Genomic DNA, 24,328 nt, shown 5'->3' on the forward strand with positions numbered 1-24,328 from the left:
TTATGTGGTCAAAAATGTTTAAAAGTCTATGATACAATACAAAAGATGGCACAGACCAAATTATGATTAAGTAAAAAAAAAAAACAGAGGACTACGTTGATGGTTTCTCAAAAATACGAGTGACCTTATTAAATGTTATTTCAATTATGGAACATCATGTGAAATTTTTTTATGTGCCATATAATATTCAGTGTGGATTCCAAAGCATTTAACCGGCTGTGGTCTAGTGTTGACGATTTGTATGGATCTGAGAAAATGGGACAAAATGTATTTCTTCTGAGTCTGGGAAGCTTTCATGTGCTGGATCCAGGAAAAAAAGAGTGTCACAATACTAGGTGCAGCGGCCATGGGGGATGGTGGGGACATTTACTGGGAAGTAGGATGACGTTACAGTTATGCGAGGATTATGACACCATTTTAGGAAAAGTTGCTAGGCATGACCGCTATGTTCCTGAGGGATGGTACGTAAAGTAACATTAACTGGTTGAGGTGTTTTTGGTCAAATGGCCAAAGGGCAAATACTGACTTCCTGCCTTGCTTGCCTGTGGCTGCTCACTACAGAGCAAATGAGTGCACATTTCGAATGACTATTCCAGCCACCTCATCTGGATGCAGCAGTTAGGCTGAAGGGGAAAAAAATGAATAGATTCTTTGTTTCACTCGCTTTTTATTAACTCGGTGGGACTTGAGACACAGTAGCATCGTTTTCTCAATTATTTAGCCCTAGGATTTATCATCATTGGAAAAGTGCTTTTGAAGTTGCAAGCAAGTTCCAACAAAGACAGTCATATGATATTTTGTGCCTTGCTATTTAATTATGTGCCTGACAGGTGGGTTTGTGCAAGTGCAGAGGACTCTATGGACTTAGCCATTATTCAGCATCATGTGATAAAGGTGAGTCTCATGAGTCATTGTTGGTTTTAAGGGTAAGAAAGAACTGGACATTTTGAGTGGAAAACATTCATCAGAGCTGTTAAGTGTGGCTACCAATGCTGTGTGTAATTCAGTGTGAAGTGTTATTCCCAACAAATGGGAGGCTGGAAAAGCCTGAGTGGAAGGAATTTAATGACTAAACTTGATTGAACATTTGACATGATTCTTTGGGTCTTGCTTGAGTGACACTTTATGTAATAAATTGCCGTATGCTAGGTGACGCGGGGACCAGATGTCATTTAGGTACCCTGTTAGAGTAACAAAAGATTCAAGTAGAGAACACAACCTCCACCTCGAAGGTTTACAGCTGTTTGTGTAAAGAGATAGACTGTGTCATTCCTGTTTGAAATCTAGGGGTCAGGAAATATGAGTATTTGTCTCGTAAAAACGTTTGTGTCTTTCATGATGACAAAGCATCCAACTCAGATAAATAAAAATATGATTCCTAAAACCATTAGTTTATAACATACATCATTCCTTACCTTAATGAATGTGCACATTACTACAAAAACGCTATTGATGGCAAAAGGTAGCAAGCTCTTTATTACCAAGCAGCCTCTCCTATCTTTAAGACCGAAATTGTTACAATGAAAATGATAGAATGCATCCCGAAAGGTATTTTGCTCTAGGCTACTCTCTGAAAAGATTTTTACAGTCGAGCCAGATGACTAATCAATAAACATGTTCCAAATGAGAGAATTTCCAAAAAACATCTGCGACCAGTGCTATTTCTTTGCTCCAAGCTTCTCTCGAGGTCTTCTCTCCTCCCATTGCTCATCTTATCCGTGACATATTAAATCATTGGAACATCCTTGGTGATCAGGAAAAGGGGGACTGTAATTAGAAGGCTGGAAAGAAAACACAATTACTCACTCTGATGAGGGTGAATATGTCATCCATGTAGGGGCGGATGTGGATCTTCACAAAGCAGACGACCATTCCCATCTGCTGAAAAAGGAACTGGAGAAACAAAGGAGGAAAGAGAGTAAGACCACACCGGCTGTGTCAATATTGGTGTTATTAACTGCAAGGAAGTTGATATCATAGCCCATCTGTCGTGCTACCTACCTCTCGTATACTGGCATCACAGACGCGAATCACATTGAGAAAAGTGGGCATGACCTGCGGTAAGAACTGGACACACTTGAGGCCCAGAGACTTGAAAATGAAGGTAACAGCCTGGACCACCATGGTGTGGTGGTTTGACAGCGATGGATCTCTCAAGATGCGCATCAGAGTAACAATCGCCACAGCAGGGTAAAACTCATCCAGGGGCAGGTTTCCCATATTAACCAGCATCTCACTGGTGCTGTAGTCAGCTGGGATCAAGAGAAAACTATAGTCATAAACAGGATATGATGGAAATACCAGTGACGAGAACATAACATCAGGGCAGTCAAGTTGTTGCTCTCACTCAGTCAATCTGAAAAGTGTGAACCTTCGATTGTGAAGAGCAAACTGATCTCACACCAGCACTATAATTACAACCTTGCTCTGCAAGATGAATTCTCGAGGTATTTGTGAGTTCACAAACTCCCGAGAATACATCTTGTACCGAGCCCGTTGATTTCCACCAAGCCGAATCACCAATCATAGAGCGACATTGTGTTTGGGGCGTGGTATGCAGCTGTGACAAAACCAGGAAGCCAGCGCCGACGCCGGGGCAAACAAACAAACCTAACATGGACGAATTGACGCTGCAATTAATTCTGTTCTTGCAGAATTACTCACCATTGAATGGTGAACAGCGAGAGGTGCGTCGTGCATTTTTAGCTGGTAAATATGTTTGTGCTTTTTTTCTCCCCCTTTGACAAGAATGAAGACGACATTTTCTTCCGTGGCCGTGATTGGGGAAAACAAACGTGTACAATGCTGCATCGTCCAATCAGCTCAAAGTATTATATACTGTCCCGCCTTTCCCGAGCAAATCACCATGGAGATTGATATTGTGGAGAACTTCTTTGAGTGAATCACAATATCAATCTGGCTATTGCCAGGTTACTATAATAATGCTATGTGAACCATTACACTACCAATGGCTTCTCATAATGGATCAAAAAATTCCAATGGAAAAGTGAAAACACAGAATCAGGGTTTTTCCTGGGTACAAAATTTTGTTATGCTTGCATAATGATAATAAAGATTTTTGATTCTTATTTTTGAAACATGGAATTATTATATGTTGAATGTAAAAAAATAAAAGCGAGTGAGTTGAATTTACAGAATACATGCACGTCATGGCGCATGGTCAGGATTAGGAATGTTCGATACCACTTTTTCAGTAGTCACCGCTACTGTACCAAATAGCGACACTATTAGTAAATACAATTCCCCAGCCACAAATGACAGATGATTTTAAAGAAAGACCTATATATGCCAATAAATAATTTTTCCTCAAAATTGCATGACGTTAATGGCAACTTTGTATTGACATCATTTCTAATTTCTTGTCCCTGATCGTAAAATGGCCGCAGGAGGGAGGCCGGTAATTGTCATCGTATGGTATTGGCACCGATCGGTAGTCACCCATCATAGTCAGGATGAAACCACCTCTGCCTCAATTTGAGCCGGGAAAAACTCTGCATATTCACACATCCTTGATTCATGTTTTTTTAAGTTGTTTAGTAGTTGTCCTTCCTTTGTAATCTGCATAGTAGTGGAGTGCACTGGATGGTGACTAATGCCTGCACCTTAGTGGTTGTGTATACGCACATCACTGCTTTTGACAAGTATACTTGCAAATTACATTTTTTTCTGATAATCTAACTATGCTCCATTGTAAATGTCAAACTTGGAAACATTTTTACTGATGCACAACCACCAGTAGATGACATCATTGCCCCATTTTATATGGAGAAAAAAAACGGTTTGAAAGTCCATGGGAGTAATGGCTGCATTTTGTGCAACCTACATTTTTCTACTGTCAATTATAAAAAGTATGGGGACAAGTCAGAAAGGAGAGAGTCTATTCTGTAATTTCATATATAATTATAGAACATAATATTGTGTGGGTATTGGAAGTTTTTTATTCTTCTAAAAATGGCTGGCAGTTAATGAGTTTTTAAGGACCTTAACTGTAAGGCTTTGGCTCCAACATAGTGGGTGAGGTTTAATGCATGAACATAAGCATAACCATGAATCAGCACTACATCCAAACTCAAAGAATTTTCCTTGTAGCAAGTAGCTATAATGCTTGATCATGAGTGACTATATGCTGTGGGTTTCTCATCTTCAAAGACCAACGTGGTAGCGTATGTGTCTGCCAAAGCAAACATAGTTACGTTTTTCTCCGACTATGAGCTTCATGAGGTAATGCCTAATCATATGGGGATATACTCTATGGTTATAGTGGCTCCCTGCAGACACACAAGCCTTTGTCACGTGTTGAGTCTCTACATTGCCATTTCCATACAAGTTGTACACCAATTGCAGAGGTAAGACTACTGTACAGTATATTAACACAACGCGTTGCAGTTCTTAATAAGAGCAAGTAGTTCTTATTTTGCCAAATACAGTACAGTAATTTTGAGAATAACATGCAGTTCTTTTGGTTATAAAAAATTATGTATATCTTAAATTTAGCTGGAGTATTACACACAAGGCTTGCAAAAATATTATTTAGCAACTTTGAGTCATATCAATAGCAAAAAAAGAATCACAGAGATAGGCAGAACCAATGAAAAATGTGATAAGCAAAAACGGTGCCCTAAAAACCCACACTCCACAAAATGATCCTAATAAATCTGCCAACACATTAAACCTGATCCTTCAGGTCTGGCTGGACTCCATTCAGTTTAAGAACAATCTGGTAAGACTATCACCATATTGTATTGTAAGTCAAGAAACAAGCTGGGGTGCAGACGGAGTTTTTCTACAATATGCATGGTTACATGTAGATTCAGTGTCAAAATCTATCCCATTTATCTATTTATCTAACAAATGTCTGTATTTTTGTAGACTTAGAGCCTTAAAAGTCTGTCAAAAATGAACAGTGATAGCTCTATTAGACTAAAATTGCGACAGTGGTTTATTCCAATTTTCACACTTCCACAATAAGCATAAAAACATAATTCTAATTTAAAAAGGGGCAGTTTGCAATTTATATGCTTTGTCATATGTGTTAAAGCTGTAAGTTTGAGCTGACAGCAAGAAAGTAAACCTATATACAGTACAATATATAAAGTCCCCTCCAAAAGCATTGGAATGGAAAGGTCAGTTCCTTTTTGGTGTACAGTATACTGATGAAATTTGAGTTTCAGATCAAAAGATGAATATGAGAAGAAAAGTTGAGCATTCCAGCTTTTATTTCATTGCATTTACATGTAGATGTGAACCCACTAATTTGCGACTACAAGTATTGAAACAGACATCATCAAATTAACTTAAACTTAAATACATTTAATATTTAGTCACATAACCTTTTTGCTTGCAATAACTGCATTAATTAATTTGCCAAGAATGTTTTCATTATTCAAGAACAAAAGTCGGAAATTGATTTCACCAGACTGTTGCATTCTTAATTTGAAATACTTTTCCAGACCTTTACACAGCCTTTTTTTTTTTTTAGTTCTTGTGTGTTTCTAGGGGATTATTCCTTCAGTCTCGTCTTTAGGTCAAATGTATGCTCGAATCCGGTGATTGGCATGCAAAGGTATCAATTACTCTGTTCTTCATACGTGTGAACGGTAAATGCCAGCTGGTAAATCTAGTCAAACTAAAGCACCACAAACCAGAAGCTCTTTTTACTCTTCCCAAGTTTGTCTATACTCAAATGGACACGTGCGGTGTCTTGTAAATACTTGAATGAACAACATGACATCTTTCAACAATGACCGTGTCACTCAGTGATCACTCAGTCAAAACTAAAGAACCATTTTGAAAGGGAATGGCCAAAAAGTTCAGATACTCTCACCATCTTTTAACTGGCATTTTGTCAACCCAAAATACAAAAGGGGCTGATAAAGTCAATCTGAATAACTTTAAAAATGTTTTATTTGACTTATTAAATGGCTTTCCAATCCCTACAAAATGTTTTATTTTACATATTTAATGGCATTGTTAATTAAACTGCTTTTACACACATTTCTTAAATGTTCAATGTCCCGTCACAATCTGCTTTTAAAGTGTTCATAATGCATTTAGCCATCCACAGCAGGTTTGCAATTTCAAATGCACTGTATCCTCCATGCTTCATTAAAATATATATTTTCAAATGTATATCCAAACACAATCTATTAAGGCTACAAATGTCCAATGGTCAGCATGTGTATTAAAATCTGGCAGACATTGCACATTTCCAGTACGGATCAGGCAATAAGGCAGCTTTTAGACTTATTCATATATACAACATTATATAAACAAAAATGGCTCAATGTGTAAATAATGATCAGAGAGAAATTTTAGGAAAGGTCCATATTGTGGGAGCAAACTTTCCAGCTGCTGAGAATTTATTATCACTAGTTCTTTTTTTTTTAAGAAAAAAAAAATCAATGTTTAACTAATCAATATTCAGAGCACAATAAAAAGTGCTGCCTACGCAGAGATTAGTCACGGTGTTTATAGGCATACCTGAATCCTGACTGGACTTGGACTCAGAGAGGCTGACTGCAGAGGCGTCTCGTGACTGGTCAATCATGCCAATGTTCACCTTGTGCTTGTACGGATCCAGAGCTCCAAGTAGACCTAGAACACGGATGGCCTGGGAAGGGTTGACAGTAAGTCATCTCTTAATACAATACCCATGAACAATCCCAGAGCACAGACTCTAGCGATGCTAAAGGAATACGGGCACCTCTAATGTTTTCAGCATTTATTCCCTTGTAACTGGAAATGTAGGGTCTGAATGGTAACTTCACCTTTTTTTAGCTACATTCACAATGCAGGTCATGATGCCCAATTTAGATTTTTTCGGTCACTCAATCAAAATGAAACCCTCATTGTAATGTGAATGGAACGCGTCCTAGAAATGATACATCTACGTAAGAAACACGACGAACGACAAAAAAAAAAGTGGCATAGTATGGTCCTGCATGCAGTGACTCATTTCGGAATGACGGCGAGGCAAAGTTGGAGGATGTAGACATATTTTGGGAGAAATAAGACAATGCTCTTTGATCTCCTCATTTCATGGAGACGTTTACTAAAGATGACATCGTGTCATCGTCGCGTGTAACAAATGAACCATCTGTATGGATTAATTGCTACAATCACTGCAAACGTCGACCTTATGTTTCATGTGGGATTAAATCAAAATCAAACATAAAAAACGTCGACCTTATGTTTCATGTTTCAGGTGGGATTAAATCAAAATCAAACATAAAAGTAACACTAACGCACATATATTATTGGACTTTTAATGACGTATAGGTTGAACGTGTACGGGTCAGCATTTATACTGCAAAAATATCAAATACATATCTGATTTATATCCACATACGAAAGAGGCCCGTGTCTGAACTGTAATGTTTACACATGTCGAATATGGACAAAAAAAATCTGAATTGACCCACGAAAAAATACGCTAACATAATGAAATTTAACAAAATTTTAACAAATTGCAGCTAAATGCGATAAACAGGTCAGACCCAGATAAAACTTATATAAAAATAGTAGCTACTAGCTAAACATTGATAATGTTGGTAAAATTACATTCACCTAATATTTTTAAAGCTTCACTCATAACAAAACTATCGTAAAAACTAGCAAAAAATGATGAAAATAAAGCTTTGTTGGCAAATAATAAACTCTTTACCACGAATGAAGTAGGCTACAGTAAACATAAAATATTGGTTACCGTACATCTATTAAAGACAGCATGCCAGAAACTACTGTTTAAGTGGTGTATGCTGTGGTGGTAGTTTTTCCTTGTTTTCTTTAATACTTTTATTTGTATGTATTAAGAATATAAAATTCTGGTAAACACAAGACAGTTTAAAGAACAATACAACAGCTAAAGAATTTTACTCCTCTAAAATATAAAATGACAATTTTAAATGAGCAATTTGTGTGGATGCTGTACTCTTGTACACTGCCAATAATGACTCACCTTCCCTGAGTCTCTCATTGCGTAACAGGTAGCAAAAACAAACAATAACCAATTACATCATTGCACAAGAGTTTCAAGTCTCAATGGAAAAGTAGGGATGCAACTTGGAGTGCTTGTATTCATGTGATGATGACTCAATGGTTGAAATCAAAATATGCAAGTCCTAATTTGTTAAGCATATGTGAGCAGCAAGGCCTCTTTACAAATCAATGAATTTCTGAAGCACGCGTGTGCTACTAAGCAAAGCGTGAGAAACACAAGAGGACAGAGGCATCAATGTGCATACCTCTCTCCTGATGCCCTGATTCTGTTCGGTCTTCAGGAAGTTGAGCAGCACCTCTAGAAGGGAAGGGTATTTCCGGTAGGGCTCCACTACATAGCCTGTGCTGGCCACCTGTTGGCCCAAAGTCCACAACGCCACCTGGTGGAAGGTCAGAACCAGAAATAAATGTACGAAAATAAAAATGTCATTTGCCATTTTATTTTCCACTCAATGCTAATTTGTCATTTACACTGCATTAAAAGTTACTTGCATAACAACTTCCTGCATTTAATTGACAATTAACTATGCTAAAATGTTACTGCAAATGTTACCAGTACTGACAGTAGAAATGGCTAATTACATTTCATTCTCTTAAAAACTTACAAACTTAATTTGAAATGCAATCGAACTGCCTCATGGAACAGATTTTGACTCATTTCCAGTGGTTCACTACTGTTCAATTAGTTTAGCTTTAAGTTCTATAAATACTCATTCAAACACTGTTTTAGCTTCAGCATAAAACTAATTGTTTTTTTTCATTCTTTTTTTTTACAGGAAAAAATGTTGCTGTTCCGTGCTTTTTAAAGAGAAACATAAAAACAGTACTTTAATAAGTTCACATACCTGTCGTTTGGCTAATGAGGATGAGTCCTGCAACATGTCCATGATAATAGGAAAAAGCTCATCCATCCACTTCCTCATCTCCAGACCGCTCACCTATACAAGAGAACACATAGCATACATCACATTTCTTTCTTAATAGTATCCTTTCAAATTAATTTTAAAGATTCATTCTTGCTAATTGCGCTGCAAACATTTTCCTCAATTGACACTTCCTTTCTTGTGACAAATACGTCTTACGGTATGCTTGTTTGCCTAAAACACATTACATAAAGCATGTGCAACGTATTGTTTATGTATTCTCCAGCACTGACTTCGAAAAATAAACCTTTGTCTTTCAAAATGATAGTAAGTACATATACTCAACTTTTTCTTATCTTATTTTGTACAGCAGGTAAGTGAAAATGCTATTATGGTTATGCTTTTTTTCCAGTTTGGTTTGGTTCCAGTTGGTTTCTTCTGGTGCCTACTTAGAAGAATTGTTAATGACTTGGACAGAGTGCCTCAAACCTTACCTGAGCCAACTCGCCAATGGTGGCTAATACACTGATAACCACTCCAGGATTAGGGTCTGGGTCTTTCAATTTGAGGATTAAAGCCTGAAGAAAGCAGAAGGGATTTTTAGTGACAAAGAGTATGTATTATAGAAATTTGCTGTTTCAGAACTCTGCTTAAATTTATAGCCGTATGCACCTTCACAATGGCAAATTAGCACAGTTGTACCTTGAGAATAGGCTCCATGTAGGGACGTATGAGGCGGGGGGCGTTAGACACCAGATGCCCGAGCATACGGGCACTCTGCTCTTTGTTACGGCCAACACCGCTGTGCTCCAGTTCGGTTAAAATCTGCAACACAAAATCACCAACAAAAATGCTATCTTTGTTTTTTTAATCGGTAAACATCACTGTAAAGCATCCTGTGCTAGTGTAAGATTGTATTTATTTTATTTTTTTATGTGTGAAATGTTTTTATTATTGATAATTTGTCCTAGGAGAAGGTTTACATTTCAGGACCTTGACTGGAGTAACATTTCTTCCTTCTCCAAGTTATATACCGGTAGATGCATATGCTTATATGCATATCCTGTAAATTTTTAACAGGATTGTACCAATTTCATTTTTTTTACATGTTACAGTACATATATAATACATATTTGTTATTGCTCCTATATGAAGATATTCTTGTATTCTGCTACTGTGGGTTAAGACTTTCTTGAACTAAAGATCCGGTACACAAATGGCCTCCATGCAATATTTGATATATTTGCATTTACTGCCCTCTAAAGGTGCTTAATAGGCATGACACATCAACTGATAATGAACATTATGAAGTTGAAATGCATGACATTTCAGAGTATTTATAGGACGGATGTAAAGTGTATGTAACACTGAAAGGTAGAACATTAAAGAATCACTTTTCTTTAATTGAGTGCCAATCTCTCAGCATTCGCACAATTTTTCTCATCAACGTCTACAACCTGAATGAGCATCTTGCGTAAGAAGGGCATGACGAAAGCCGGGTTCATGCTGCTGAGACGTCCGATTGTGCATATAGCCAGTTCTCTGATCTCAAACACTTCATCATTCAGGGCCACAAAGAGCGCCTGCAGGTTCTCTGCCTGGGCAAGATGGGCATCAAATCGCTCGTCCAGAGACGCCAGCACACAATACCGTATGTCTGGATCTGAAGAAGGATGGGGACAAATGTTAGAGTGGATGGTCATCCTTAGTGGAAGTTTGTTTGAAGTTACCTGGGTCTGTGATGCCAACCACGAGAAGTTTACTCAGCACATCTGCAACAACCTGCACAGCAGTCTGGCTCACAACATGGCCGCTGATGGGGTGTATGGAAGGCGTGAGGAGACGAGAGCAAGTGCGAGCTGCCTCCATTCGGATCTCCTTGTGCTCACTGTTTAAAAAGTGGTCGGCACAGTGTCGCACGAACTGAGTGAGGGAGTGTCCTGATAAAAGATCACAGTGAAAGGTTTATTTAGATAAATAAACCTCTTTTGTTAACCAAATACATACATTTCCCCCAGAAAGTGGGGAAAAAACAATTTTTTGTGAGAAGAAATGTATGAAGTAAAGCAGTGACTTAGACGTTAATTTTGATATCATCATCGGTATCGCACGTTTTCAAGATCATGACACACACTTATGCTAACTACCACGACACATACTCTGAGAATACACACATACACATTCGGTGTGTAAAATGCCTAAACCTGTCGGACTTCCAAACTGTGGCCATTTTATCCCTCATTATGGCTCATGTGTAGTCAAAATCTGTTTATCTGAAACAGTACATCGCTCCTTGTGTGTCGAATTTTGACAATAAAAACGAATGTATTCCATTCTGGGATAAGGCTATAGCAAATTGTGGAAAAAGTCAAATACATTCAGGATGCACTTTATATATAGATATTTGAAAGTGATGTTTACCAAGATGCACAGTATAATTTTCCAATTGCAATAACTCAACCTTCATGGACCACCTAAAACTTTTAAGATTACAGTCTTCAATTTGAACTTCTCAAAAGGTAGGAAATACACCACCAGAATTTTTAACTGTGTCAATATCAAGGCTCTTACCTTCAAACTCAAAGCTTCCCAGAGTGCGCAGCGCCAATGTGATGCTGCCAACATCACTGGCCTCTGGGATGTTGGTAAGGCTTGGCGATGCAAGCTGGTGAGCCAAGCCTTTGGGCATGCCTGGGTGACGTAACGGCTTGTGCATCAAAACCAGCGAGAGCATCTTCAGAAGCCCGTCCTGTATGTCCTTTTTCAGCTGTGGGATCTGACGGCTCAGATCGTACAGCACCGCTGTCAGTGCAGGACTGGACAAATAGAAAATACATTGACGTTATCGTATTGAAGAATATCATAGCAACAGCTTTTTTTTTTTTCATATGGCCATTGTGAAAAAAGCTACAATATCCTTGGAAGCATTTATACTAGTTAAAGAAACTGTCCCCCCATCCCCCAAGTACTTCAAAGCTAAATATTCTTTCACATTTCATACCTCAAAAACGCAACCATTTCAAGCACCCAGGACACATGCAGGTATATGTTGTATAGCATATTGCAGTATGTATGATACCTGAGGCCCACAGCAAGCATTGGCTCCAACAGCTCCTTGATGTCTGGTTGGATGGTGGGACCCATAGCCCTGGAAAGCATGCTGATACATGTGAACACAGTGGCGTCCACCTGTATGGACTTCTGCCTCCTGCATATGAAATATGGGAAAAGGGAAATAACTTATATAAGCCACCCAACATGATGAAATGTACAATTGCTCAAATATATTTATATTTTAAATTGCTTAAAAGCAGGTGTGCCCAACCAGCCGATGGTAAGGGATGAGCAGAGAGTGATGTGAAGTGCTGGTTTACGAAGTTGACACTGAAGTCAGACTGTACTGTAATCTATCACTAACCTACGCTGACGCAGTAGTAAAGTCATAATTACAGTAATTATTTGCAGGACCAAGGCCATGAATATAAAACAATCAAATGACAACAGTTTTACTCGGCTGCAAAACCAAAAACTATTTCATTGCACAACTTTTGTACCCTCAAGAGGTCATCTGTTATATAACAGTGATCACTGTAGACCCCTGTACTAACTTGTGAGCGAAGTCCTTTGGTGGTAGAGCCGCCTTTATAATCTCCAGAATCTTGGAAAGATACGGCTGTATTTCAGCTCGGACTGCCACCACCAATAAGCCCAGAGCCTGGAAGGCTGCTGTTCGCTCCTTCTCCTTCTTGAGGCTGCCCAGTAGGTAGCCCATTGTGTCTGACAGGTATTGGTCTGTAATGAACATCAATCAATCAAACTTTATTTATATAGCACCTTTCATACATTAAAGCGCAACTCAATGTGCTGAACAATTAAAAAAAATCATAGTACAATAAAAACATAGCCCAACCCTCCCCCCAGCATTCCCATGCTCAAACCCACAAACACAAACCACAACATGGTGGGGCACAGAAAAACCCTGTGAGGAAAGACACCCTGGAGGAGCTTATCCACATGTAAATAATATATTAGTAAACCTGTATGTTGGCTGAAATATGAACAAGCAATGACAAACCAGTGAAGCAACATTCAGTGTTTCCCACAGATTTGAAATCTACTTGGCGTGAGTGGACTGGTGGGGGGGACTCCGTGTTGCATGGTGTTCTCAAGTCCTGCTACTTGCGTCTCCTCTAACCTCATGATTCACAAGTGAGTGACGGCGAACTAATGTTATATGCAGTATATCTGCTTGCGACACTTTTTTTTAATGTGTATTTTTATTACATTTTATTGAAATCTACTTGGGTGGCCCACCCAAGTATTGACATGGTGTAGGAAACACTGAACATTAGGTTGCAACTTGAAGTCAATCAACAGGGTTATTGGTCCGACAAAGAAAAATAATTTGGGGAAAAATTAGGCTGTTGGAATGTTGGAAAACATTTTCTTTTGGCACCTTTCCTCCTCAAGACAGCACCCAGGCAGACTTTGGACAAGAGGTGGGGTACACCCTGAACTAATTGTCAGCAAAGTACAATATCACACAAATACCTGTGGACAATTTAGAATTTAGCTTAACCTAAACAGTGTTTGCCACCTGCTGTCAACTGAAATTGATGTTTAAGAGCCCTCGGCTCGCATTGCGAATTTCATGTGACAAAACCCAGAAAACAGATGAGCTGTGATGCTGGTAATGTGGGGAGAGTGCTCTTTGACGTCTTTCTGTCCACAGCAAGTTGCAGTCAAATGTCAAAATGTCTGCACCCTTTGATGGATGAAAACTGATGGATTAATTTTATTAATTCTTACTCCACAAACGCAATATTAATCACAATATCATGTTTACACAAGTTGGGGCACATAACAAAACAAACAAAAGCTCTTTTCAATATTTTATATTTTATTTTGTGCTTTGTTATAAATTTATCAGGCTTATCGTTAAAAAGTTTTTGCAGGATTTTTGACATTTGTGGTAATATTGAAATGGGTCTGTAATTGCCAAATTCATGTGAATCTCCACCTATAAATGGGGACAACTTTAGCAATGTTCATCTCATTTGGGAACATCCCAGTAATAAATGAGAGGTTGCATATGTGAGTTAGGGGCTGTAGAATTTCGCTTATTATAAGCTTGATTAGTTTCATATCAATGCCTTCTGTGTCAGTGGTAGATTTGGCTGCGCATTTTGCAACCAGCTGTCTTATCTCAGTGTCCTTGACTGGTTCCAGAAACATTGAGTGTAAGTTCCATACTTGAGTGTTATCAAACTGAGCTGTGGGGATATTTTTTGCCAGGTCAGGACCAATAGATACAAAAAACTTGTGAAAATTTGCGACTTCTTCCATGTTTACTACTTTCATCGAAAAAACAATCCTCAAATTGATCGTCCAGATTCGGATGTGATGAGAGTATGGAATCAGTTGATTGGGCCATGTTTAAATTTTCACAAGCCACCAGGTCTTCCACGCTTTTGATTACCCTGGTTTTCATATCTTGTGTTTTGATGAGGATCTTGCAGTTTGCGGTCCAGGTCGCCACCATTTTTCCAGCTTTCTTCAGTTGACGTGCCTTTCTTGCTATTTCAGTATTCTTTTTAATCAGGTTTTCATTAAAAAAAAAAAAAAAAAACCTTTGAGGGGAGGCCCCTGTTTAAGGAGTGCAATCTTGCTCTTCCTGTCGGTGAGTTTCATGAGGACCATTGGTGGTTTTCTCCTTCCAGATGGAAGCAGGTAGCACTGTTGAATATGCTGCGATTCCACTATTCCCAATTCTTGCAGTTTGGCAATCACCTGTTGTTTAACAGTTTCGTTGTCAGGATTCAGATCAGGATCCTCCACACTTCTTCGGGCCGCAGCTTGTGCATACGTGCGCGGCCTAATTTTAATCCCAGTGATGATGAGATCATTGGTGCGTGCATTTTGATCAAGCTCTTGTGCCAGTTTCTCCAAGTCTGCAATGCGCCGATCTTTGTCTTTTATCGCCTTCACTTGTTCCTGACTCTCAATCCGCAGCTGTTGGATTTCCTTCAGAAGGTCTTGGTTTTGGTTCTGGATCAATTCCAGCATCTGCTTACTCATTTTGGATATGGTGCTCTCCAATTTTTGAATAGAAGACTAAGTCCTCCATGTTGAAAAAAAAACAATGGAGTTGTTGTTTTCAGATGGCGCCGCGGGAGTGAACTCGCGGAGCGCTAAAATGCGTCCTACCTCGATCAAAGTCAGGAAGCATTGTCAAATTTAAATAAGAATTCGACCCACCAGTAAAAGTATGCGGCTGAAAAGCACCAAGTCGTGGCAGAAGATTTAGTGTAGTCATCTGAATGAGGGGATTCTTACTGGTTCTGTATTTTAGCACCCATCGACACACCTGGGGGAAAACACACAAAAACAGATTATATTAACAATTTATGTGGCAATGCCAACACTGTTTCCAACAAAAAATGAAAAGATTGTCCTTATTAACAACAGCGCCCAGAGAATCTATACAACTGTGAAAGGCTTTGGCCATTTTATCAGTATTGACATTTTCCCTTATGTCCTAGTATCCAATTACTTATACAACCAACATGAGTGTACATTCATGATGTCCATACAACCCATTAAATATTTGGTTCATTCTACATAAAGTAGTTTATTAGATGCTTAAAAATTGTTCCGATATATTACTTGATGTATTTTATTTATTTCACTCTCACAGTCATGCAAGGCATTGCAGTCACTAGAAGTGATCTTGAGAAGAAATTAAATTTACCCTTTAATCCACCCTAATTGAGCGAAATGAGACCACGCCTTGGGAGTATCGACAGTTGTCGACGCGTACTGTATTCAGTCACAGAACCACAAATTAAACCAAAATTATTATATATATTTTTTTTTTAAATAGCCAGTGTACATGTCAGCGAACACATGTCTATCAGCTGAGTCGGAGACGGTGCACAGAAGTTCTGACTACTTTTCTCCTTTTCTTGGTGAGTTAGCCTCTCGTGCTAATCGGTGCTAACCGCTAGCTGGCCGTACCACAGGCCACTAATGACAATGTATTGCAATAGCATTTGTCATTATGTGTGTTGACCGCAATCTTTATTATTGTGCTAAGTAGAAGAGAGGAACTGAAGTTGTGTGAGCCAGGACCTAGTGAATGCTTTTGGCAGACATAAGGGGGTGCGTTCGGAAATTCACGCTTTTTTTTGTTTATGTATTGCACAAAAACAATTTACAAACTCTCAATGGGAGATAACATCTAGAAAGGAAACAAAAAATACAATTAAAAATTAAAAAAAGAAAGATAAAACAGCAAGGCATTCTTACAGTTCTACCAGCCAACTATGTACATTCACACATATCAAAACATAAAAACTTTAAGACCTCATCCCAAAGCAATTGATACTCCGTGTTCAAGTCCTTCAAGATTGACAAGGAAGCAAAATGTGATTGCAATTCAAGTTTCAAACAAAACAATGGATGGCTTCCGGAAATTCACGCTGACACCCGTGCACTTTATCTATTTTGCAACAAGGACACCTGACGACACATCCGTCAAACGGCAAACTAGCACAGAATACATCGACCGGGACAGGAAGACAGACGCAGTTTCTAAATAAAAAACGTCCAGTTACTTTTCAGAATAAAACACTCGCCAGATCCAATTACGCAATCATGTCAGCAAAACGTCATAATGCTTAACGCTTAATTCACTGTTTAAACACCAGCGAACATAGACGAGGAGAAATTCATAATTTAGGTGGAAAGCCACAAAATTAATTGTTTGTGTGTATATGTGTATATGTATATATATATATATATATATATATATATATATATATATATATATATATATATATATATACATATATATATTAGGGGTGTTAGAAAAAATCGATTCGGCAATATATCATGATATTACAGCATGCAATTCTCGAATCGATTCAATATGCGGCCGAATCGATTTTTAAACATCAATTTTTTTTATGGAAATATTCAAAAAAAAAAGTCTTACTTAGGGTTAGGATTCACACATTAAGCATGGAAGAATGTTATATTAATGGAACATTAAGCCTTAATATTTTATTTCAGTGCTGTTCAAACATGAAACAGACTGCAACCTGTTTGTTAAATACATTAATACATTGGCTCAGTTATAAGCCTGAATTTTCTGATAAATAAATACAGTTTCATACAAATCTTACAGTGTACAATTTATAGATTTGTATCGGGATTAATCGGTATCGAATCGTGACCTATGAATCGTGATACGAATCGAAATGTACTAGGCAATTCACACCCCTAATATATATACATATATTCATTAATTCATTCATATATTTCATTAAACAGCTTAAAGGACACTCAGGGGACAACAGAATAACATACGCTCGCTACACACTTGGTAGTTGCTAATCATGATACGCAAGCAAAATGGTGCATTCGGGGTACTTTCATTGTGGAAAACTTTGGGTTTCTTCGATAAGGTTTATAACGCTTTTGGGGAAATAATCGGCCATTTGGCCCAATTGTGTTTGAAGGGCAATATCGGCGGCCGATTAATCCTCACCTGATCAAAACGCTCTTCCATGAGCTCACGGCAGTATCTGCTCTCCACCAGTGAGCTCTTAGCGGGCACTGGTGTAGCTCCAAAGCTGAGGAAGCCCTGCGGCGTGCTGTATCCTAGCAGGCCCAGGAGAGCGTTGGACTGTTGTGGCTGCACCGACTGAAAGCTGGTGAAAGGAGTGATGTGGCGGGGCTTTGTTCCAAAGCCCATGAGCTCCTTGCAGTACTTATCGTGCACTAGCTGCTGCTGTGTGATCTCCTCCATTTCCTCACGCATGCGCTGATGGGCAATTACATGGACAATTACGCTCAGTACATGTACATACATTTGCTAAAATCTAATTACAATAAACCCTTGGAACAAAAGTATTTTTAAGCATCTTGACTGCATTCACTAAACTGTGAGTAAACTTACTGAGTGAATGCCTCACCTCTCCTTCCATGCTGCTGATGCGAACCAGCTCATTCAAGATGAGAAGAGCACCGTGAAACCGGTCATCCCGATTCATGCCTTTCTCCTTCGCCAAGGTTTCATCAAAGCCCTTCTCTGCCTCGTCAAATGTTTGCTGTCACATAAAATAAATCAAGAACTTGACATTTGCATTAAAAGGTGCTTTGAGTGGATACGACGGAAGGGCCATACTTTGTACCACTGCGGTTTCTGCATTTCTTTTGTCTCTCTCTGTGTGGTGAGGATGAGAGAGGCCCGCAATGCAGACACCGCACCCTCTCGGATGGCCTGCTTGGGGTCCCAAACGGCGTAGAAGATGTTGTCAAAGAAGGGCTGCACTTGCTGAAAGAAGAAGGTTGGCGCACTCACAGCCAGTTCCCTCAGCACTAATACCTAAAATAGAAGACGGAAAATATTTGTATGCCATCATCACCTTTTAAAATTATTTTTCTACAGTGTAAATCCAACAATGTTACACAATTGATCTTCGCATACACTACTTCGACTGCAGTACGAGTAAGAGTAAGAGTGATGGAGAGATTTTTTTTTTTATCTTAAATGCAGAGAACTTGGCATTTGTTAGAGGTGTATATTGTACATTGCTGTCATCAGGCCAAAATCTCAAGTAACAATAGCGTTGTTCCCCTGCTCACATACAGGGTAGGTCTCCACCCACCAAACCTAACACAAAAAAAATACACAAATCAGTGAGTTCATGGGTCCCGAACCACGTATTCAGGGGTTCAACTGCAGTAGGCCCATCTCTGACTGACCTGCTTTCTTTTTGTTGTTGTATGTTTTTACTTACATTAGCTAGTTGTTGAAAGTTAATTGTTGGGGAAATATATTTGATATCAGGAGAAATAAAGCAAAGCTCAGAAAGGGGAGGAAGTAGATTTTTTTGTTTTTGTTTTTAAACAGGGGAGTGGGAAAGATCAAATGAAACCAGACTCTTTTCGGGGTCTTCGACTTTCAAGGCCATCTCACCCAGCCCGAGTGTCTAGAGTGGAGTCCACTATTTGAGGAAACAGTACTTAAATATTTTGGATCAACATTATCTCCAAACAGATTAGAAACTTTTATTGTTATTAAAACATATTGTACTTTATTTTTCAACCCATCACGTCTTTGCTCTCGGTGCACCTGAAAAATCTACACCATACAAACACAAATGAAAAGCATGGATATTTTACCATCAGCAGTCCCCAGTCTTGCCACTTACTGCAGCATGGCGTCTGCCTTCATTCCTGTCTGCTCCCAGCCACTCCAGGGCCCTCTTTACCTCAAATTCCACATATTCAGCAGTGAAGGTGTCCCCTGCCATAGACAAGTGACCCATGGCTTTGGAAGCCATTTCCATCACCACCGGGTCACTGGAGGGTAGCAGGTTGCGTAGGTAATTGGCGAAGCGGCTGATCCTGGTGGCATTGCCTCCCTCAACTCCAATCAGACTGACTGTGGGGGGGAAAAACAGCCGGTACTTTACATAATCCTAAAGTAATTTCTGCAATTCCCCATATAGTGAAAAATTCTGATAATTTATTCAACTTTCAAGGGTGGGGCGGAAAGTCCTTTTTTTTGCATTGCACTGTGAAAGTTTGTTTTTAAATCATCTGAAATAAATGATGCTACTGCACTCCAGGTATTGCTAATACATTGCTCAAAAACATAAAGGGAACACTGAAACAACACATCCCAGATTTTTATTAAACACAGTACTTTGTTATTTATATAGTTGAATGTGCTGACAACAAAAATCACACAAAAATTATTACCAACCCATGGAAGTCTGGATTTGGAGTCACACTCAAAATTAAAGTGGAAAAACACTACAGGCCGATCCAACTTTGATGTCTAACAACGAGTCAGAATGAGGGTCAGAAGTGTGTGTGTAGCCCTCGTGCCTGTATGACCTGCTCTCCTGAGGGATCTCCTCCCAGACTTGGACAGTGTGTGGGGCAATGTGTCATTGGTGGATGGAGAGATGATTGGTAAATTCACCACTGGCATCCTGTGCTCTGCACAGAGGAAAGCAAGTTGACACTGAGCACGTGTGACAGATGTGACAGTCTGGAGACACTGTGGAGAACATTTCTGCTGCCTGCAACATCCTCCAACAGGTTTGGCGGTGGGTCAGTAATGGTGTAGGGTGCCATTTGTTTAGAGAGCCACACAGCCCTCCCTGTGCTTGCCAGATGTAGCCTGATTGCCATTAGGTACCGAGATCAGATCGCTTGTGCAGTTGGCCATGTGACGTGTTAGTCCTAATGCAAGACAATGCTAGATCTCATGTGGCTGGCGTGTGTCAGCAGTTCCTGCAAGATAAAGGCATCAATGCCTTGGCTTGGCCTGCCCGTTCCCCATACCCGATTCCAATTGAGCACTTCTGCGACATCATGTCTCGCTCCATCCACCAATGCCAAATTGATCCACAGACTGTCCAGGAGTAGGAGGCTGCTTTAGTCCAGGTCTGGGAGGAGATCATCCGATCAAGAAACCGTCCGAAGCCTCATGTGGAGCATGCCCACGGCCCAGGCATTGTAGGGACTCGGGAGGTCATACAGGCAGTTGGGGCCACACGCATGACTGAGCCTCATTTTTACTTGTTTAAAGTTACCAGACATCAAAGTTGGATCAGTTTATTGTGCGTTTTTACACTTTAGAGTGTGATTCCAAATGGGTTAATAAATTTGGTTTCCATTGCTAATTTTTGTGTGATTTTGCTGTCAGCACATTCAACTATGTAAAGATTTTTTTACATATATTTCATTCATTCAGATTTTGGATTTGTTGTTTTAGTGTTCCATTTATTTTTTTTAGCAGTGTATATCATAGCATGGTATAAATATGTCTATCATACAATATAGTCCTCTTTCACTATATCATGACATTTACCTTGCTTCTATTGATTGAATCCTGTAATTTATTTTCCTCCGCTTAGTAATACTTTTGCTGGATCAATGGTGGTTTTGCACTGCTACCGCTGTTGTGTGTGTGGTTTATACTGTATGCTGTGTTGAGTGTGCTGTGCACACCTTGACATTTTAGGGGCAGTATGGTACACACGCAGATAACACAACTATATTTGATCAATTTACATCTATTGGAGCATAGGCCATTATTTGAGGATTTTACCCCCCAAAAAGATATTACCTATTGCAAGAATCCCTCCTTTCTTTTCATTCACATCAGAGCTGGAGACCAGCTCAAATATGTGGTGATTTAATTCATCATAGAAAGTGGTGGCTTCGTCTTGACTTAACTGTTGAAGACACAGCACAAAACCAGTGTTTCCATAAACCATCGCAAAAAGCCTCGGTCAGCGACAGAAATCTACTGTAAATACATTCATTTAAAAAGCAACATTAAACAAACAGGAAGAGAAAACTAAGTGAATGTGGAGTTGGGAGTCCTCCCTGACAGATATACCTCTCTCAACTCTGTTGTCACATAGTGCTGCAGATCCTTGGCAGATTTGGCTCTGGTGTCTTCATTTCGACTCTTGAGCCCACTGACAAACTGCTGCAGCACAGTGGCTGTACCCGACATGATCACCATTTCGATGGCCTGATCTGCATTCACAACAATAACAACAACAACTGTCAAAAAGTGACGACTTATATGTTGTCATAATATGTCTACATTTACTTGATGTGCACGACTTTCGAGTTTGAATGGGTGCTTTATGGGTGAGTTGCTATAGCTGACAAGCTTCGTCTCTGGCTAGTATCAAAATGCTTATATCTACTGAAAATGTTTGATCCCGAAAAAAAATAATAAAGTATGCACTGTTTATCAAATACTACTGCAGAGATTCTTACGTGGTACCTACAAGTATCATAAACAGCCTTAGTTGTTTATGTTTAGCTAATGTGAGCTAGCGCTAACGTGAAGCTATCACAGCCAATGTAGCACACTTTTAAAATAATCGTATTACTTTACTTACGTTTTTACAGGCACATAGCTTATATAGTACTCGAATTTTGCAGATGATCCCACATGGTTAATACACTCAGGCTAAACCTGGGCGCAAGGTTAGCTAGCTAATGTTTAAAGGGAGCTAACGTCCTGTAGGGCGCTTAGTGTAGTTTAACGAGAGTAATGTTGCGCATCGTTTGCGCAGGCTACGCAATGCATCACGAAAATATCATTATTACTTCTTAAAATTTGAGATTAATAAATAGCATAAATATATAACATGAATGATGAGTATGATAATTATTTAAAAGAATACAAATTAAAACTGATTTTTAGTTTGTAATTTACATTGGTTGGCCTCTAAGGGGAGACAAAACGGTGCCTGGCGTGCATTCGCCAAAGCACAGCAGCAAATCAAAGTTGTATTTTCCCAACTTGTATTTCCGTGTTTAAACTTAAGCAACGGAATGCAGATTGCATCTAAAAAGTGCATAAGCATCGGTTAAATAGCGTATAAGAGATGAGATGATATATAAATACTGTACATATTTGTCAAAACGTGTTAGTATTTAAATTTATTTATTTTTTTACACATACAGGATATAAATACTATAATACAATGGTACACATTACAAAGTACAGCACGTGTAACAAATATTATGCAGTTTTAACAATAATAATGTTCAGTTTTGGGTGACACCATCGGAGAGATATTAGACTACACAGTATTTATTTATATTGTTTCATTAGGCAAGGCAAGCCATGTTTAATATTGGTTACCAATGCACAGGTTACTTTTCTTTTCTTTACCATAGACTCTACCATATATAAACAGAAATTTGAAGCATTTTATTTGGCTTCTGTCTTCAGCAGTCTTCGCCTCACTATTCCTGCCTGCTCCTGTTCAGGTTAGTACCCCAATGCCACCGATATCCTGTCCTAGACCAGACATGGGCAAACCCCGGCCCGCGGGCCAAATACGGACCGTTATGCGTTTCAATCCGGCCCGCCGAATTTATCCAATAAGGCTAGAATTTTTTTTAATTTTTTATTTATTTATTTTTTATTTTTTATTATTATTATTATTATTATTATTGTTATTATTTATTTATTTATTTTTTTTATTTATTTATTTTTTTTGTGTTCAGCTCAGTGGGCGAGTGGTTAGAGTGTCCGCCCTGAGACTGGGCGGTCGTGTGTTCAATTCCCGGCCGGGTCATACCAAAGACTATAAAAATGGGACCGATTGTCGCTCTGCTTGACACTCAGCATTAAGGGTTGGTATTGGGAGGTTAGATCACCACATGATTCCCGAGCGCGGCGCTGTTGCTGCTCACCGCTCCCTCAGGGGATGGGTCAAATGCGGAGAACAAATTTTGCCCCACTTATATGGGTGTGACAATCAGTGGATCTTATCTTATTGGATTTGGATTTGGATTTGGACATTTACAGCAGGAGACGGCAGGGTTTTGTGTTGAACACAGCAATAATGTCCTGATAGTCCAGAGAATCGGTCAATTCTTTTTTGAAAGAAAACAGGGACAAAGAGTTCAGTCTATCAGTCAACATTGTGGCAATGTTGCGTGTTTTGATCCTTTTGACAGCTGAAGATAGTCTTTCTACATGTTGTCATGGGTGAGGTGAGGAGCGCGCATGCAGGAGACTGTTGATATTGGTGAATACATCCCCGAGGCGTGCGTCGAGCACTTCTATGAGCGTTTCCTCGTTGGCTTTTGGCTTCTTTTTGAGCTGCTGCACAAACACCGTGTGCTATGCGTCCCCCACGGAGATGGAAAAGTGGTCAGAGACGGATTGGATGTACGCGCTTTGTCCTCAGCGCGTGACAGGCAGCAGCGGCTATCATGCAGCCGCATGTGTCACACGTACTGTGGGCCCGGGTTAAAAATGGGTGGGCCAATGGAAAACAATTCTTTAACTTTACGCCTTGAATTGAAATCTATTAATAATAGATGCAGTCACCAGGTTTGACACATCACAGTGTATGTGCTATTATAATCTATTTACATTTCTCCTCCCACTTTGCCAAATAGTGTGTAAATGCCGCATCTTGCATATTCATTGAGGCAAACGTACTACCTGGATTAGGGCTATTTTATAATAATCATAATAATAATAATAATACATTTCATTTAAAAACAGCACCTTTCAGAACACCCAAGGTCACTTTACAAAGCATAAAAACACAGCAAAAGTTGAGCTAAAACAATAAAAATGAAGCTATTGGAAAAGCTGTTTTAAATAAGTGGATTTTGCACATTTGAAAAACGCAGTCCTAAGTGCACACTATAAGTAAATTGGGTTGTACATTTATCTGTGTGTTTTTACTGTGCTATGAGGTCCAAATGCTCCTGGTCCGGCCCATCTGTCAAAATGTCAAACCCATTGTGGCCCGCAAGTCAAAAAGTTTGCCCACCCCTGTCCTAGACCATGATTTATATCAATCAAACCTCTCGCTTGCTGATCCCCCCCAAAAAAGTCAGTACTTGCAGAAATGTCCTTTGCCTGCAAG

General features: G+C 39.3%; 1 protein-coding gene across 1 annotated transcript in view; it reads right to left on the reverse strand.

The window, feature by feature from the left end:
* mtor (mechanistic target of rapamycin kinase) overlaps positions 1-21,970 on the reverse strand; it is an 83,288-nt gene extending 61,318 nt beyond the window's left edge. Inside the window, exons 1-20 of the mRNA XM_077578547.1 lie at positions 21,827-21,970; positions 21,310-21,452; positions 21,034-21,142; positions 19,103-19,335; positions 18,073-18,273; positions 17,861-17,995; positions 17,434-17,709; positions 15,141-15,249; positions 12,491-12,674; positions 11,962-12,090; positions 11,454-11,698; positions 10,613-10,822; positions 10,340-10,545; positions 9,585-9,707; positions 9,377-9,460; positions 8,865-8,957; positions 8,265-8,399; positions 6,502-6,631; positions 2,002-2,252; positions 1,807-1,893 (exon numbers count right to left, since the gene is read on the reverse strand). Of these exons, the coding sequence (XP_077434673.1) occupies positions 1,807-1,893; positions 2,002-2,252; positions 6,502-6,631; positions 8,265-8,399; positions 8,865-8,957; positions 9,377-9,460; positions 9,585-9,707; positions 10,340-10,545; positions 10,613-10,822; positions 11,454-11,698; positions 11,962-12,090; positions 12,491-12,674; positions 15,141-15,249; positions 17,434-17,709; positions 17,861-17,995; positions 18,073-18,273; positions 19,103-19,335; positions 21,034-21,142; positions 21,310-21,438 (3,069 nt within the window). The 5' untranslated portion in view covers positions 21,439-21,452; positions 21,827-21,970. The remainder of the gene's footprint in view (positions 1-1,806; positions 1,894-2,001; positions 2,253-6,501; positions 6,632-8,264; positions 8,400-8,864; positions 8,958-9,376; positions 9,461-9,584; positions 9,708-10,339; positions 10,546-10,612; positions 10,823-11,453; positions 11,699-11,961; positions 12,091-12,490; positions 12,675-15,140; positions 15,250-17,433; positions 17,710-17,860; positions 17,996-18,072; positions 18,274-19,102; positions 19,336-21,033; positions 21,143-21,309; positions 21,453-21,826) is intronic.
* Positions 21,971-24,328: the final 2,358 nt, after the last annotated feature.

The sequence above is a fragment of the Vanacampus margaritifer genome, chromosome 1 (assembly GCF_051991255.1).
Source record: "Vanacampus margaritifer isolate UIUO_Vmar chromosome 1, RoL_Vmar_1.0, whole genome shotgun sequence".
In the NCBI taxonomy this organism is placed as follows: domain Eukaryota; kingdom Metazoa; phylum Chordata; class Actinopteri; order Syngnathiformes; family Syngnathidae; genus Vanacampus; species Vanacampus margaritifer.